The 15157-nt window shown below is 37.2% G+C and overlaps 1 protein-coding gene across 1 annotated transcript in view; it reads right to left on the bottom strand.

Annotated features, from left to right (window-relative positions):
- Positions 1 to 15157, bottom strand: part of LOC138695364 (protein gooseberry-like) — a 213486-nt gene that overhangs the window by 160904 nt on the left and 37425 nt on the right. Inside the window, exon 2 of the mRNA XM_069819785.1 lies at positions 14189 to 14492. Coding sequence (XP_069675886.1) covers positions 14189 to 14492 — 304 coding nt within the window. The remainder of the gene's footprint in view (positions 1 to 14188; positions 14493 to 15157) is intronic.

Raw genomic sequence — 15157 nt, 5'->3', positions numbered from 1 at the left:
TCCTTTTTCTTTTCTTTTTCCTCCTTGTGCTCTTTTATCTTCTCTCTTTGTATTCTCCCCACCATCCTTTTTAAAATAGTCAGTAAGCTTATTTGCCGTAATATTTTCTTCGATCACACTTTGTCAGTGTTTAGTCTTCAGTACTCGAACATTTATGAATCATCCGGCTCTGATATGATGACATCCACTTAGAAACCTAATTTCACCTTCCTTTCAAACAATTCTACTTTTTAGCGTAGAATGGAGGTTGGGAATGTATTGGTTAGTATGAAGTTAGTTGTCGTGCTGTAAAAGTTGCTTCTCGAGCTGTGTTACTACCCGTCCGAAATATATCGGTTAGCTTTCTAGTATTACATTTTACTAATACGATTTTATAATTCTCAATTATTGCTCCTTAATTTTTTTTTTCATTTCATTAAGTGTGTACGCATGAAACAAAATAAAACCTACAATTTGGAATTATATGTCAGGTTTAGGAAAGCATGTTTCTGTCATAACTTTACATACAACACTCTCACTCCACCCCACTTCCTTCTGTCTTCTGCTAGGAAAAGAGTACTACCCCCATCTCTGACCGTCCCTTCTGTCGGTTTACTTATTCCGTGCAAGCAAGTGCTATCAGTTTGAAGCTGTTCTATAATAGTAACCACTAGAACCTAGATTCTAGATTTTAAAACCTGAGATGGATTTTTCAGGCCGACATTATTCCTTACTTGTTAGCATAGACAAAACTTTGATCGGTAGGAAGAAATCTACAGTTGATAGAAGAGGAAGCTTTGCATACATAGGCTATGTACTAGAGATGAACAAAACTAACTGCCGCTCTCGCTCGCTCTGTTCGTTGCATTTGTCTTTCAAGTCTCGTCTCGTCATTCTCGTGCGCTTCGAGTCTTGCTCATCATTCTCGAAATAGCTTTTGATCGGCGTGGAAAGATTTCGTAACTTTCAATAACATACATAATTGAAATAAATAACATTATAAATGTTTAAATGAGACAAAAAGATAAAACAGAATAGTATCTTAGCTATAAAAATGTTCTGGTTCTATTATATGGTTATATAAATAGAAAAAAAATAATTCTCAAATAAATTTGCATTTCTAAGAAACATAAAACATATCGTTAATATCTTTTTATTTGAGATTGCACACCTGATCTCAAACATAAGAAAAGAAAATTCCTAGCCTTTTAATAAGAGCCTAGTAATTAAATAAAGATTGGGGAACGGATTATTATACACTGAAAGGTACAGATGATGTTATAAATAGGCTACTTGATTGTTTATAGATATATAAAAGTTGCCAAAGTAGATAAAAGTTCAGTCAGGTATAAACAACTGTGGCTATTAAGGCTGCTTGACGTTCGGGACTTCGGGAGTGATCAATCTCGGCGTCTCGAAACACTCACAAGCAGTCTTTACGTCAACGACGCGACGTATAGAACACTGTCGTGCGGGTTTTCGGCTTTGCGGGCGCTGTTAGTCTTGCTTTCTCGATCGTTGTTCATCTCTACATATTGGTACATACATAAACCTACACATACATACATACATACATACATACATACATACATACATACATACATACATACATACATACATACATACATACAGTCCACACCGTGGAGTAACGGTCAGCGCGTCTGGCTGCGAAACCAGGCGGCCCGGGTTCGAATCCCGGTCGGGGCAAGTTACCTGGTTGAGGTTTTTTCCGGGGTTTTCCCTCAACCCAATACGAGCAAATGCTGGGTAACTTTCGGTGCTGGACCCCGGACTCATTTCACCGGCATTATCACCTTCATATCATTCAGACGCTAAATAACCTAGATGTTGATACAGCGTCGTAAAATAACCCAATAAAATAAAAAATACATACATACGCGCACACACACACATACAAGTACAGGAAGCGCAAGACCTCTCCTGTGTCCTTATCATGTGCCGTGGCTGTATCACCGATGAGTGTGGAGGGGGAAGATAGGTTTTAGTCTGAGATGAACTTCCGTGTCTGTAAATTCGTATAGTATTAGCCATCATGAAACAAACTCTCTTTCTGATGGCTCATTCTTTCTCCTCTCGCACAGCTCACATGACAGATCTCGCCTCTTCATCTGTACATACATACCGTCGTTGATTTTATGAAACCGCCTATGTGACGGTACAGAGCATAATTTTCCAGAAGGAAGAAAAATTTAATTAAAAATAAATAGGCCTACACTGATCCTCGGTGATGTCATTGATGTCAATCATATTCACCAATGTTTTCTTCCGAATTATCTTATGTAGGCCTATTGATATTTAGGTCTAATTACTTTTTTTCATTCCTCTGAAAAAATTGTTCTCTGTACTGTCACATAGGTTTCATAAAATCAACGACGATATAGACTAAAAGCATATATACGTAGGTTACATAATACGTAAGTTACACACACGTTTATCATTGAGTTGGAGTAGAGTAAAATATATTCTCCCTGCTTTTACATCGTCTTTTAGAATTACATATAGAAACTTTTATAGGCTACATAAATGATTGCTGAAGGTTACAAATTAATTGATGGTTTTGAGTTAGATAATCGGTTATATAGTTCTGCTGCCATGGTTAAATTATGAAATTTAGAATAGTTGTTGCTTTTCCGTAGTGTGTATTTATTTCTTCAGTGCGTATATGCGACGGAGAGGGCAATCTTAGCAAAGAAACAGAGGTTGAAGCACGAGGCGGTGAGTAATTTTGTTCTTCAAACCACAAAATCTCGTTCACGGACTTGTTAAAGCTCTTTCCTCTGAATGAACGTGACAATGCACACTGCACCTGCTGCAGTTTTTCAACTCTTGCAATGCTCCATGAATCAGAGGTCTCGCTGCGAAAGCGACCGGAGAAATTTGGGAAGCGGGCATTAGCAATTGAACTTTCTGTTTCTGCACACGTGAGTTCTTATTTTTTCCCCACGTTTTTTGTTACTGAAGCCAAATACTGGGACCACGTGACAGGATGGGACGTTTAGAGAAATACAGTTCGTTTTATATGAAAAAGTGGCGAGGCGGTCAAGCAGTGAAGTGTGGAACTAGGTCAGCTGCCGAGATTACGCTAAGCGAGTTACACAATACCGCCTGCTTCACTGGCATTGCAGCAAGTGACGGAAGGCCTATAGACACTGATCAGTCTTCAAGTAAAATCACAGCAACATTTTCTAGTGTTCCACCTCTCGATTAAACGTGCCTTGTTAAAAATAAAGCTGTGTGGGAATTATTCCTCTGACGGTGTTTGTTTATGATTATCAGATTTTAAAATTATGTGTATAGAAAAAAATGTTTCAACATATTTAGTTACCATTATCTCAAAAACCACTATTCAAATGAGGTTATAAATTTTATGTCATTGTCCACACTAGTGTCCTGCAATGTTCGAACATAAGAGAGACAAACAAGGCATTACAAATTTCGTCTTATTTCGTGAGAAAAACTAATCGCAAGATCTGACATAAAAATTTTAAGGGACACTGGGACTGAGTTTTGAAACCTTTAAAGTTTTTGATTAATTTCTTTCGAATTAGGCGGGTTTGTTGTGTCCGTACGTATAAATAACACTACCCAATTCCATCAAGTTTCATTCATTAGTTCCTTAGATATTAATTTTCACGTATTTTAATGATATTAAATTATACGTAAATTCAAAACATCCCTGATGGCTTCAGAATTGTTTTTGCTTTTAAAAATCTTATGCGAAGGACTTACATTTCATGATAAAGAAAACTGCGCATGGATGTTAAAATTAGAGAAATGGTTCATGAGATACAAATTTTCTTTGTTTTTGTTTGCTCGTTCGTTCGTTCGTCTAATTACTATCTATTTGTTTATTTGTTTATTTGTTTGTTGGTTCGGTCGGTCGATCAGACAGTCAGTCAGTCAGTCAGTCAGTCATTTATATCATCAAACATTAATCTGATCATGGCGGATTAGATGCAGTCTAATTTTCAACCCGCCATTCCCAATAACAAATGAAAATACAAAACCCAATTTATCTACTATTATCACCCTTCTCCCATTCTTAACCTATAATGAAAGTATAAATTCAATACATTACCATAATAAAATTATCTCTATCTCTTACTTTCATGCAATTTCTTTCTTCTAACATTATCTTCGCTCTCAATTCAAAATTCCTCTACTACTAGTACTCTACTCAAAATATTCACTTATTTCTTAAACATCTTGCATCCTTTACATCCTACACTACTCCTTATGGCCCTTACGTACTCTTAATCTACTCGCATCTGTAGCTTCTTTATATAGAATGAAGAGTTATCTCCATTTATAGGCCTACTCATACTTCATATTCATCTTTTATCTTCTCTTCCCACCTTATTTTTAGTCTGATTAGGAAATGCCCTAATTTATTTTGCATACTGACGTTTAAAGGCGCACTTAATTTTTTATAAGCTATCGTCTCGGTCATATTAAAAAAATTGTTCTATATCCAGACAATTCTCAAATCATTGATCACTGTGCATTTTAGGAGTAAATCGATCATGTTCGCCACTTAACGGCATAGGAGACAAATATCATTACCTACATTACTCTTCTGTTCGTAAGTCTCCAAATGCCTAAACTTCGTTTCTGGAATCTGTAGAGTAAGTCAGCGAATGGGCGAATTCTATCGGTGCGGGCATGTGTTGCGGTCTGCGTCAGCTCGTGGCCGTTAAGGGGCAAGATGCGCGTGGCATCTTAAACTGCAGTTGAGTTCGGATAGAAATGATCCCCTGTCTGCAGTCGCTCGCTCCCTTCAAGTAATGCTTTCCCCCAGAGCGGTCATTGGACTGGCCCCCTCCACTCACCACTTGCGCAAAGGAATTATTTCCTCTCCTACATTCCTCAGATTCCAGAAACGGAGTATAGTCTCCATCATGCTAGTTCTATTCTTTCATCCCTTGCTTTAGGCTAACCTAATATAATCTTCCCGTTCCTAAATCGCTTTTATTTCTATATACCCTAACACCTTGATGATCCCAAATCCTTTGTATTGTCAACACCTGTGGAGTAACGGTCAGCGCGTCTGGCCGCGAAACCAGGTGGCCCGGGTTCGAATCCCGGTCGGGGCAAGTTAGCTGGTTGAGGTTTTCTCCGGGGTTTTCCCTCAATCCAATATGAGCAAATGCTGGATAACTTTCGGTGCTGAACCCCGGACTCATTTCACAGGCATTATCACCTTCATATCGTTCAGACGCTAAATAACCTAGATGTTGATACAGCGTCGTAAAATAACCCAAGAAAATAAAAAAAAATCCTTTGTATTATGAAAAGTAACCTGTTTCTAAATTTTGTTTCCTCTTTCTTTTAGCCTAGGCCTACTGTTTTTCCAGTAGACCTAATCTTAGCATTTAAAGTCCTTATTTCTCTCCGTAACCAATTTTAAACTTAATTCGCTTACCTCCGATTCTCATTCTTTTAACCAATTCGACTTTAAATCGGCTGTTGCTAGAAATAAAACACATTTTTTCAATATTGATAAATCATCCATCATCATAATTCATCATATATTTAGGCCTACACAAATATTTCATTTTTCTCTCAAGAATTGATCCTAGATTACTATCGATCCCTATCTAATGCTGGAACATATCAAGGTTTAGTGACGTCGAGTCTCCACCTTAGAAAATACAAGACATTGGCAGCTGATTATATCTACATCCTGGGTTGCAAAGAGTAGTGAAGTGCATTCCATAACCTCTCCTACTCAAATCCCATCCTCACCTTCCCGTGGTGCAACCTGTTTTTCACAAACGAGGCTCTGGTGACCGAATCACAGCGGTATAACCATTCCATCAAAAATGGAGTAAATGCCATTTCAGCATGCTGACCTGTCATGGCATGCATAGGCGTCCCCTAAGTCGTGAAGAGGGGATATGGTTGGTGGAGTTGTCTGACAATCCTTCTGGCTGGGTCATATGGACCTGCTAACCAACGACAGGTAAGGCTCTCCAAATAGTTTGGGGGTTGTGTGTAGGCGATATTACCGCCATAACATAACAATATAGTGTCTAAATAAGACGGTTATTGGCTACTTTTTGTTACAGCATTCTTCTACGTATATTGAAGAGCAAGAGAATTAATAGCTTTATTGCCAAGAACTCAGCATTAGTCTATTAACAATATCTATGCCTACATCTTTTACGGGACTCTAAGGGATGTGCTTATCGATATGTCGATATAATATCGATATGTTGTCGGTTTCGATATATCAATAATATAATATATTGATATCAATAAAATCTATTTGGGACACAAAAATAAATATGTATAGCTTTTAGAAAGACACGTTAACAAAATTTGTCAAAATGCTAGTAAAACTGCACTTTCATTAGATAATGTTTGTATCAACTTAGTAATATCTACTGCTTATTAAACGTTTCTGCTCATGTTTATTCTTATGACTTAGGCTTGTTGAAATGTTTCGGCTTTACCTGGGAACGACATGCAGACAGACGTTCACCTCCTTCAGAAAATACGCTTTCGTTAGACACCGAAGTTGCTGGAACTTCAGAATACTTCAGAGCTAAATGTAGCCTACTAGTATGAGGGAACGACTGTCTTCTGTTTTCCACCATTTCATGACATTACTCTTCCTTAGAATTAACTGGTTTATTTAATAAGCATTGTAGTGCTGACGAACTATTACTGATAAGTGATAACACTAACTGCAGCGGTTTTCTTCTTCAAATAATATCACAAATAGTTTCCCTCTTCAAATTATAAGCTGATAATCGTGCGTGAACTACTGTATTACAATGTAAAATCACATATCGATATTGTAGGCCTATTGATATTTGTATATCGATAAGTATTGATACATCGATTTTGTACTGGATTATGAAAATATCTATAAATATCGTTATTATAGGCTGTCAAATTCCATATCGATAAGCACACCTCTAATTTTAACACGTGAGATGGCCTCATATCTACGTATTAATTTAATACACAAGCCTAATTGAGTGTGCCAAGACGTCTATAATTAATATAAGTAGAGTAAAGTAAAATAGTCCTAAGTAAAGTAAGTGAGTAAAGTGAAGTAAGTAACAAAAGTAAGTAAAGTAAAGTAGGCCTTAGTAAGTAAAGTACACTAAAGTTAGTAAGTAAAGTTAGTAATTGAAGTAAGTAAAGAAAGAAATAATTTAATACACGCAGAAGAAATGAGGTGTCTGCAAAAAAAATTCCACAAAATTAGGCCTATGCAGACTTAGAATTATTACTAGAGACAAATTAAAAATAAGCTTATGTCATATAAATATTAAGATACAAAGTAAGTTACGGAACTTCAAACCAGGGTTTAAGTTAGGAAATAAATAATTGTCGCAAAAATGTACAAATGAAAAATTATATTTGTGCAAATAGCGAAATGCTTCTGCAATATAACTGCGCAGAATGATAAAATATGCTGAAACAAAGAGTTATGTAATTTGTTTCTTGGAGTTTTATTATTTTCAATCCATCTTATCACACTTTAGATATACTTACATAAGTAAATCATTAGATGTAGGTATGTTTAGAATAAATTACTGCTGAATTTACACCACATTAACATAGGCTACGTTATTTTATGGGCACTCTAAACATTGAAATTCTCTACTAGTAGGCCCTTCAAGATTTATTGTTAGCAGAGTGCAATTTTTTTTTTTTTACTGAAAGACGGTTTGTATTTCCAGTTTTTACAAGATTCATGCAACTAAACCCTCGCTCAGAATGCGATGGCATTATATAAATCAATTAGAAGAAATTTTTCACTTAACTTAGGCCTACATGAATTGCACCAACTCTTTGAAATCAATTCCTGAACATCTATTGCTCAATACCTTTTTGAACTTTGCCCATGCCATTAACATTTCACTTAAATTCAAATTGTTCAAACATAGCTCTGATTTCATTTTCTCCATTACCATCTTCGTTTCTGAAGTCTAATGTGGTTGTCGCATTTTTGCACATTTACATTCGAAGTCTGTTGCATTTTTAGAAGTCGAGTAGCAAAATAAGACAAATACGACTGTGGCTTAAACCCTGCTTCAAACTGTAGTAAGAAATTGCAGAATGGGGAAATCCCAGTTAAATATCGAATGCATTTTGAAATCCGAACGGATTTTAAGTTATTCTTTATTTTACCGAGGCCTCAGAAATCAATTAGTCCACTGACAGCTTCTTTATAAACGTTGAGGGTTTCATTTTCGGCAGTTATGCAAGATTTGTGGTAGTCTGCAGTCGGCTAAAATGTCTCGTATTACAAGGCATCCGAGACTTCTTGTCCGTGTGCATCAAGATGTAGGCCCCTACAGCCCAAGCGGAGTTACGGACGACATAAGTAGACCTACTCTTAATATATAAGCGTCATATAACTGCAGCATTTATCGTCAAGTATAAATACGATAATTTATGGGGGCATTATTGTCATTTTGAGGGTCAGTACCCCCGGGACATTGAACCGCCACCCGTAGTAAATCAACCTGCTTGGGGGACGAGAGGACGGCAACTGACATGTATTTAGCTCCGGGGTGATGGTTCAGCCTTCTGGTGAGACGGAATATTTCCAGCGTTTCGATGGTTCAATATTCCAGACTCTCGGTTTGAAGGTTTTCAGTAGAATCAGAAAGTGACGTGTGATTTACACATCGATTTTAGATAAAAACCTATTTTGTTGCTCAAGAGATGGACTCATACTAAGTTGAATTAAGGTATATGTACAGTACACCTTTACATACAAAAAATTTTGTTTTGCATAATTTTGCTCTGTAAAATTTTTATAGAATTGAGAATGGTACCAGAAAGAGTATGAAGTTAACAGATCCCTTGAAATTATGTCTAAATTGTTTATAAAAAAATTATTTTGTTGATAATTTTGACACACAACTTGAAACATGATAGCTCATGCAGATTTTAAAATAGAGCCACATTTTTTTAACTGTTTTATAGCTAAAACTATTCTTTAGTGCTTGACATAGAGCTATTTTTTATTTTCAGTCACATTAATTAAATATTACCATATATGGAACTTATACTAATATTTTATGTTTCATTAATCATGTAAAAAATCCATAGATAATTTATTAACTATATTAATGTTATTTTACTCATTGTTAGGCACTAGAGGACATTTCAAGCTTCAAAATGACACCAATATCTCCTTGGTATCACCATATTTGACTGAGATATCATGTTTAAAAGAATTAAATATTCTAAAATTACTGTTTACAGGAAATGAGCCACAAACTTTCAGCGCCTAGAAGACTCCATCATCATATGTCACCCCTTAAGCAGCTTCTTTCTGCCTCTCAAATACCTCCTCCTCGTTTTAACTTCAGGTGTTGAATGTTTTTTATGACATTTTTGTCCTTATTTTCCATTGATGCAACAAATCCTGCGAAGGTGTTTGTCCCAGGGTTTATGCCCATCCTCCTCAGAATTTTAATTTCTACTTTTGGACTCTTATTAAAATGACGTACAACATCACTGACACACAAATTTACAGTTTTATGACTAACAGTAAAAGATTATAAATTACTTCATTATGTAAAAAGGTTTTTTCAATCTAATGATCATGCCCTGATATCAATGCGTCTATTTTGGGACTAGAAAGAAGTTTAGTTTACAAACAATGCTGGACGAGGGGATTGACAGCTACGAGGATCACGCCAAAAGTAATACACAATATTTATTTAAAAATTACATTTTTATCCTACAGCTTTGCTATTTTCATAGAATGTAGATACATCCATACACCTTTTTTCAAACTCTTGTGAATGTTTCCCACTGTCTCGTTCTTACAGCATAGGAACTCGATAACAGTACGTTGCTTCTGACGAATGTCAAATACAGCAGCCATCTTGAAGAAGTGCCATCATGGCGCCACTCACGGGAACGACTTAAATTAAATTTGAATACAAGGGGGAAGGATGTATCTATGACCTCCATAAATTGCAAAGGTTTAGAATAAAAAATAAATTTAAAAAAATGTTGTGTATTACTTTTGGAGTGATCTTCGTAGAAGTGACCGTGGCTGATGACGCAGAATTTTGAAAAAATGGGACTTATCTGAAAAACCATAAGGCATAAATCGAAAATTCTTACATCAAATTAAAGGGGAGAAAATTCTCTATTAAAATAGTTATATTTTTAAAATTCTAATTTTTCATCATTTTTTGCGTTTTGTGGGTGTACATAGACTATACCTTAACACGTTTCATGGATTGTAACAAGTAGGTCTAATAGTGCACTAAAGATAGTAAAAATTCTTAACTTTACGTTAGAACCTATTTTAGCCTATTTCATTTTAAAATAAGGTACCTGGGGGTATTAAGGCCTAGCATGTTATAAGGCCCACTACTTAGTTTTGCCATTAGTCATACACTTTTGCAAAAGAGAGCAACAGCTCTTAAGACCTATTTCTTCTTGCATTCGAGTGAGGTATAAAGAATTAGATTCTCGTTCTTGTTTGTAGCTGACTGGTGGCAACAAGTTATGTGTGATTATTTCTGCTTTCATTATAAAATTTTGCAAAATTTAAGTTGATATTTAATTGTTTTACTGTGTGTTATTAATATAATATTAAATGCTCGTTATTGTGTAAACATTAAGAAATTTGGGGCTACCGTGAAACTTTCGCTAATGAGCATATGAGCACTCCATAAATTAAAATTGGCGCGAAGTAATAGAGCAGGAAATAAGGCCAATGAAATAAATACGTGGAAACGGCCACAAGTTCATAGAAGTCCCTGAATTATAAAGTTCAAACTCTGAAGCACAATCTTTTTTGCAAGAAATAAATCAAACGAAAGATTGACAAATCCTAATGCAGAAAGAGCATTGGATGAGCCATCAACTTCAGAATTTGTAAATTTCCAGGGGACGCGGATGTGTTCTGTCTACGAAGAGAATTGTTGCAGATATGCATCTGTGTGTCCCTTGTGAATGTTGGGTGCACGATGAATGTGTAGATCTCACTGAGAAAAAAACTGAAGACTTTGTATGCCCAAGTTGTGTTCAATACATAGCCTATATTCTTTATTGTTGGCCTTATTATCTGTCACAGCAGGATATAAGGCCCAGTGACTTGATGTTAATTTTCAATGCTCAAGCATTTATGTGTCTGTTTGAATATTTCTTTGAAGTAAAATAATATAGGGTAACTATGAAAGTATGCTATAACATTATTTAAAAATTGCTAAACATCTCCAATTCAAAGAAACAACATTTTATTTCTTAGGTGGGCCTTATTACCCCCTGTTACCTTACTAGTAGGCCTAACGTATTTTTTTTATTTTCTTTCTTCGTAAAGATGAAAATTAACTCGCTTGACCATGACGAAGTGGCAGGCATTATTTCCTCTTTGGAAAATAAGGCAACTTGCATCCCCTATGCTAAGGATCTTTAAGATCACATCAAGGACTGGGTCCACAATAAACCGGGAACGGAAATGACATCTAGAACGAGAACGGAAGCATTGTTAAAGTGCATACTTATATTTAAATGCGAGCATTCACAGTTAAAGAGAAGCTTGCCGGAGCCCTGGAACGGGAACGTGAAAGTTAGCGAAGTTTTAACTTTTCCGTTCTCGTTTCCGATCACAGCCTACTAGATTCTTTCTCTTGTAATCATGAAGCTATTTGGTCGTCGCATATTTTGTGGTAAGGAGGCATGTACATAATTTCGTCTTCATGCATTGTTTCTAACTCAGAGATTCAGTAGAATCACTTTCAATATATGCTATGTATCCCTCTGATTGAGATTCTAGCTGATATGTACAGATAGGGAAATAAAATTTGCAGCTCCCTAATTGTATGAATTTCGTTTACAAAACGCTGCGTATGTGCAGTAAACAAGAGCCCCTGTATATACAGTAATATGCTACTTGTGGACAGTCGTTTGAAATTGTTACCTACATGCAGGTGATTTTCCATTAAGACTTGCTCCAAATGTTTAATTCCGAATCTATACATCTATTATTATCAGGCAGTAGTCTACATCTCACTTCACGATATGTATCAGAAGAAGAACAATTGATTTTAGGCCTAGACCCCTATACATTTGAAGTGTGACTAGTGTATTGTGGATCTAATCAGCGATGTATGCAATAGAGGGAAAAGGAACTGGCCACCCACCCCATTATCTCCTGGCTTAGACTAGACGGCATTTCGGAAGGCGGTCAGCTGCTACATGCGCCGTAGCATTTCTGGTATGTGACGTCACAAGCTTGTATAGTATAACCAATCAGCAGAATCGGTCTATAACAAGTATTTCCCGAGTTCCTTTGTTCACGTGTGAGTGTTTCAATACATTGAATAAGCTTAAGTAAAACTAACATTTACTGTGTATGTGTAAGATAAATAAATGGAAGAAGAGACCTAAAAAGACTGCACAGGCAGGTGCGGAAAATAGTGTTTAAGGTGTATAATTATTTTAAAAACGTTGACGAGCAGAACGCTGCCGGCCATCTTGATGTTGGCTGCAACGTTGCCAACACACAAGAAACTACTGTAGAAGCATGTGGTGTGGGATTTAGAACCGTGCAAAGAATATTGTTGGTGAAGGAAAAGAGGGTTTGTTTGGTGTCATGCTTACAGTAATCAACGGCTAGGTTATTATTATCTTTTGATAATTTAAATTCTCTCCTGCGCTATTTGTATTGCAAGTGCGCGTGAAGTACGATGCGGCAATGTTGTACGCTGCCTTGCCCTCTCTATCTGTCTCTCTCGACGCAAACGCTAACAGACTAACACCTTCCGAATTGCCGTCGACTCTAGTAGTCTCATAAGAGATGCCTTATTGGTGTCACTTATGAGGTTCAAACCTGTCTTCGGACAGTTTACCAATAACAACAATACGCTACGTGTAGCTTATATGTGACCAGATTACCACGTGAATTGAATTATTAAATATTCTGTGTCATAAATTCTGAAGTTGGTTAACCTGTGTTTGTGTTGGCTGCTTGTACTCATGAGAGAATGCCATTGGTCAATTATACACAAATAACATCAGAACGCGTAATATCAACTTTATATATCGTTATTGACATGCATATCGATATGCACAGTCGTTTCCGTTCTCGGTTTAATTGTGAATAAAAAATCTTCACGTTCTCCTTTTCCCGTTCTCGTTATGGCTCTCGTTCCCGGTTTACTGTGGATGAGCCTTAATGACGATAATGAATATTGAAATGGAGAGTTACATGAAATGGTGAAGGGGAGACGGTAGAATCCGGAGAATGATCCTAAGGAGCCTTGCCTTTATGCACCATAAATACAATACGACTTCTCCATCACCGGATTTCAAACCCGAGTCCGCGGTCATCGTAAGCCTCAGCGCTTTGCCAGTGGCTCTACCAAGACACTCCTTAAAAAAAAAGTTGTCGTTGCTGTTTTCTAATGTCAGGCGTTTGACAATAAAGTCATTTGACCTATTGCACTCCAATATTTTTCAAATATATTATCATGGTCAGCCACTGAAGCACAGATTTTGAGGTATTCCGAATCTATTTCTTGGTTTGAGTTGCACAATGGGCAATGGGGACTGATACATTCCAATTCTATGCAGGTGTCTGGCCAAACAATTATGGCCTGTTGCCAATCTGAATGCAGCTACAGACGATTTTCGTAGTAAATCGCGAATTAACTGTGGATAATGATGCAGAGAGTTCCATTTTTCCTCTTGGGATTGTGTTATCAAATTTTGTTTGTTGAAGTCTAAGTATGTAGATTTAATAAATCTTTTCACAGAGTAATACGTAGATTTAGTAACAGGTCTGTAAGTAGCAGTGCTGCCCTTCTTTGCTAAAGCATCCGCAGTCTCGTTTCCCAGGATTCCACAATGGGAAGGTATCCATTGGAATACAATTCTTTTATTGAATTATATTAAATGAGAGAGCATTTTAGTTATTTCTGCTGTTTGAGATGAAGGTGTGTGTTTAGAGACTATTGATAGAATAGCTGCTTTGGAGTCTGATAATATAACTGCATTCTTAAATTTATTGATGTGGCATAGAAGATTCCTGAGACTTTCCTTAAAAAAGGTAAGTCGGCATTTTCAAATGACATTTAATTACTGAGCCCACTTGGATTACATACAGCGTCTACAAAATACAAAGCTAACCGCCTGTAAACCAAATGAGCGCTTTTACTATAATCCCTACCACATAGGTTTCACAATGGCTTACCTGTCCCGAATCTCCCAGCTGAAGATTCCCGGGTTCTCTTTCTTGTATTCCTCGATGCGCTGCTCCACCTCGGGGGTCGCGACTCGAGGCTTGCTACCCCCGATGACTCCGGGGCGGATGCTCCCCGTCTCCTGGTAGCGGTTCAGGATCTTGGACACGCAGCCATGCGACACGCGGAGCTGCCTGGAGATGACGCAGGGGCGCACGCCCGCCGCGGCCATCTCCACGATCTTGAGGCGAATGTGGTTCGGCAGCGGGCGACCGTTGATGAACACTCCCCCCAGCTGGTTCACTCTGCCCTGACCTGTAACACAGGGCGGCCATTGGGACTTGACATTGCTGAGTCGGATAATTAACACTGAGTCCACCTATTCACTGGTGACTAGACGTCAGTGGCTAAAAGCAAACGACGAAAATTTACAATTGAAAATAATCTCCATTTCGGGAAAAATAGCAACATCCAAAACGAATTACAGTGAACATGTTATAGTGCGACCAAGAGTTCAGCCGTAGGCCTCTCGGCGAAATGCTGAACTAAACGTCTTACGTCATTCTTGACGATCGCAAAGCGCATGTAACACCAGAACTGCCAACCAACGAAAAATTGAATGTGGGAGATGAGAATCCAGTAGGGCTATTTTAATAATAATAATAATAATAATAATAATAATAATAACAATAATAATATTAATAATAATAATAATAAATTGCTTACTTACTTACTTACTTACTTACTTACTTACTTACTTACTTACTTACTTACTTACTTACTTACTTACTTACTTACTTACTTACTGACTTTTAAGGAACCCGGAGTTTCATTGCCGCCCTCGCATAAGCCCGCCATTGGTCCCTATCCTGAGCAAGATTAATCCAGTCTCTATCATTACAGTATATCCCACCTCCCTCAAATCCATTTTTATATTATCTTCCCATCTACGTCTCGGCCTCCCCAAAGGTCGTCTTCCC

The sequence above is a fragment of the Periplaneta americana genome, chromosome 1 (assembly GCF_040183065.1).
Source record: "Periplaneta americana isolate PAMFEO1 chromosome 1, P.americana_PAMFEO1_priV1, whole genome shotgun sequence".
Taxonomy (NCBI): Eukaryota; Metazoa; Arthropoda; class Insecta; order Blattodea; family Blattidae; genus Periplaneta; species Periplaneta americana.
The sequence above is the reverse complement of the archived record's forward strand: the minus strand, read 5'-3'. Positions and strand labels throughout refer to the sequence as shown.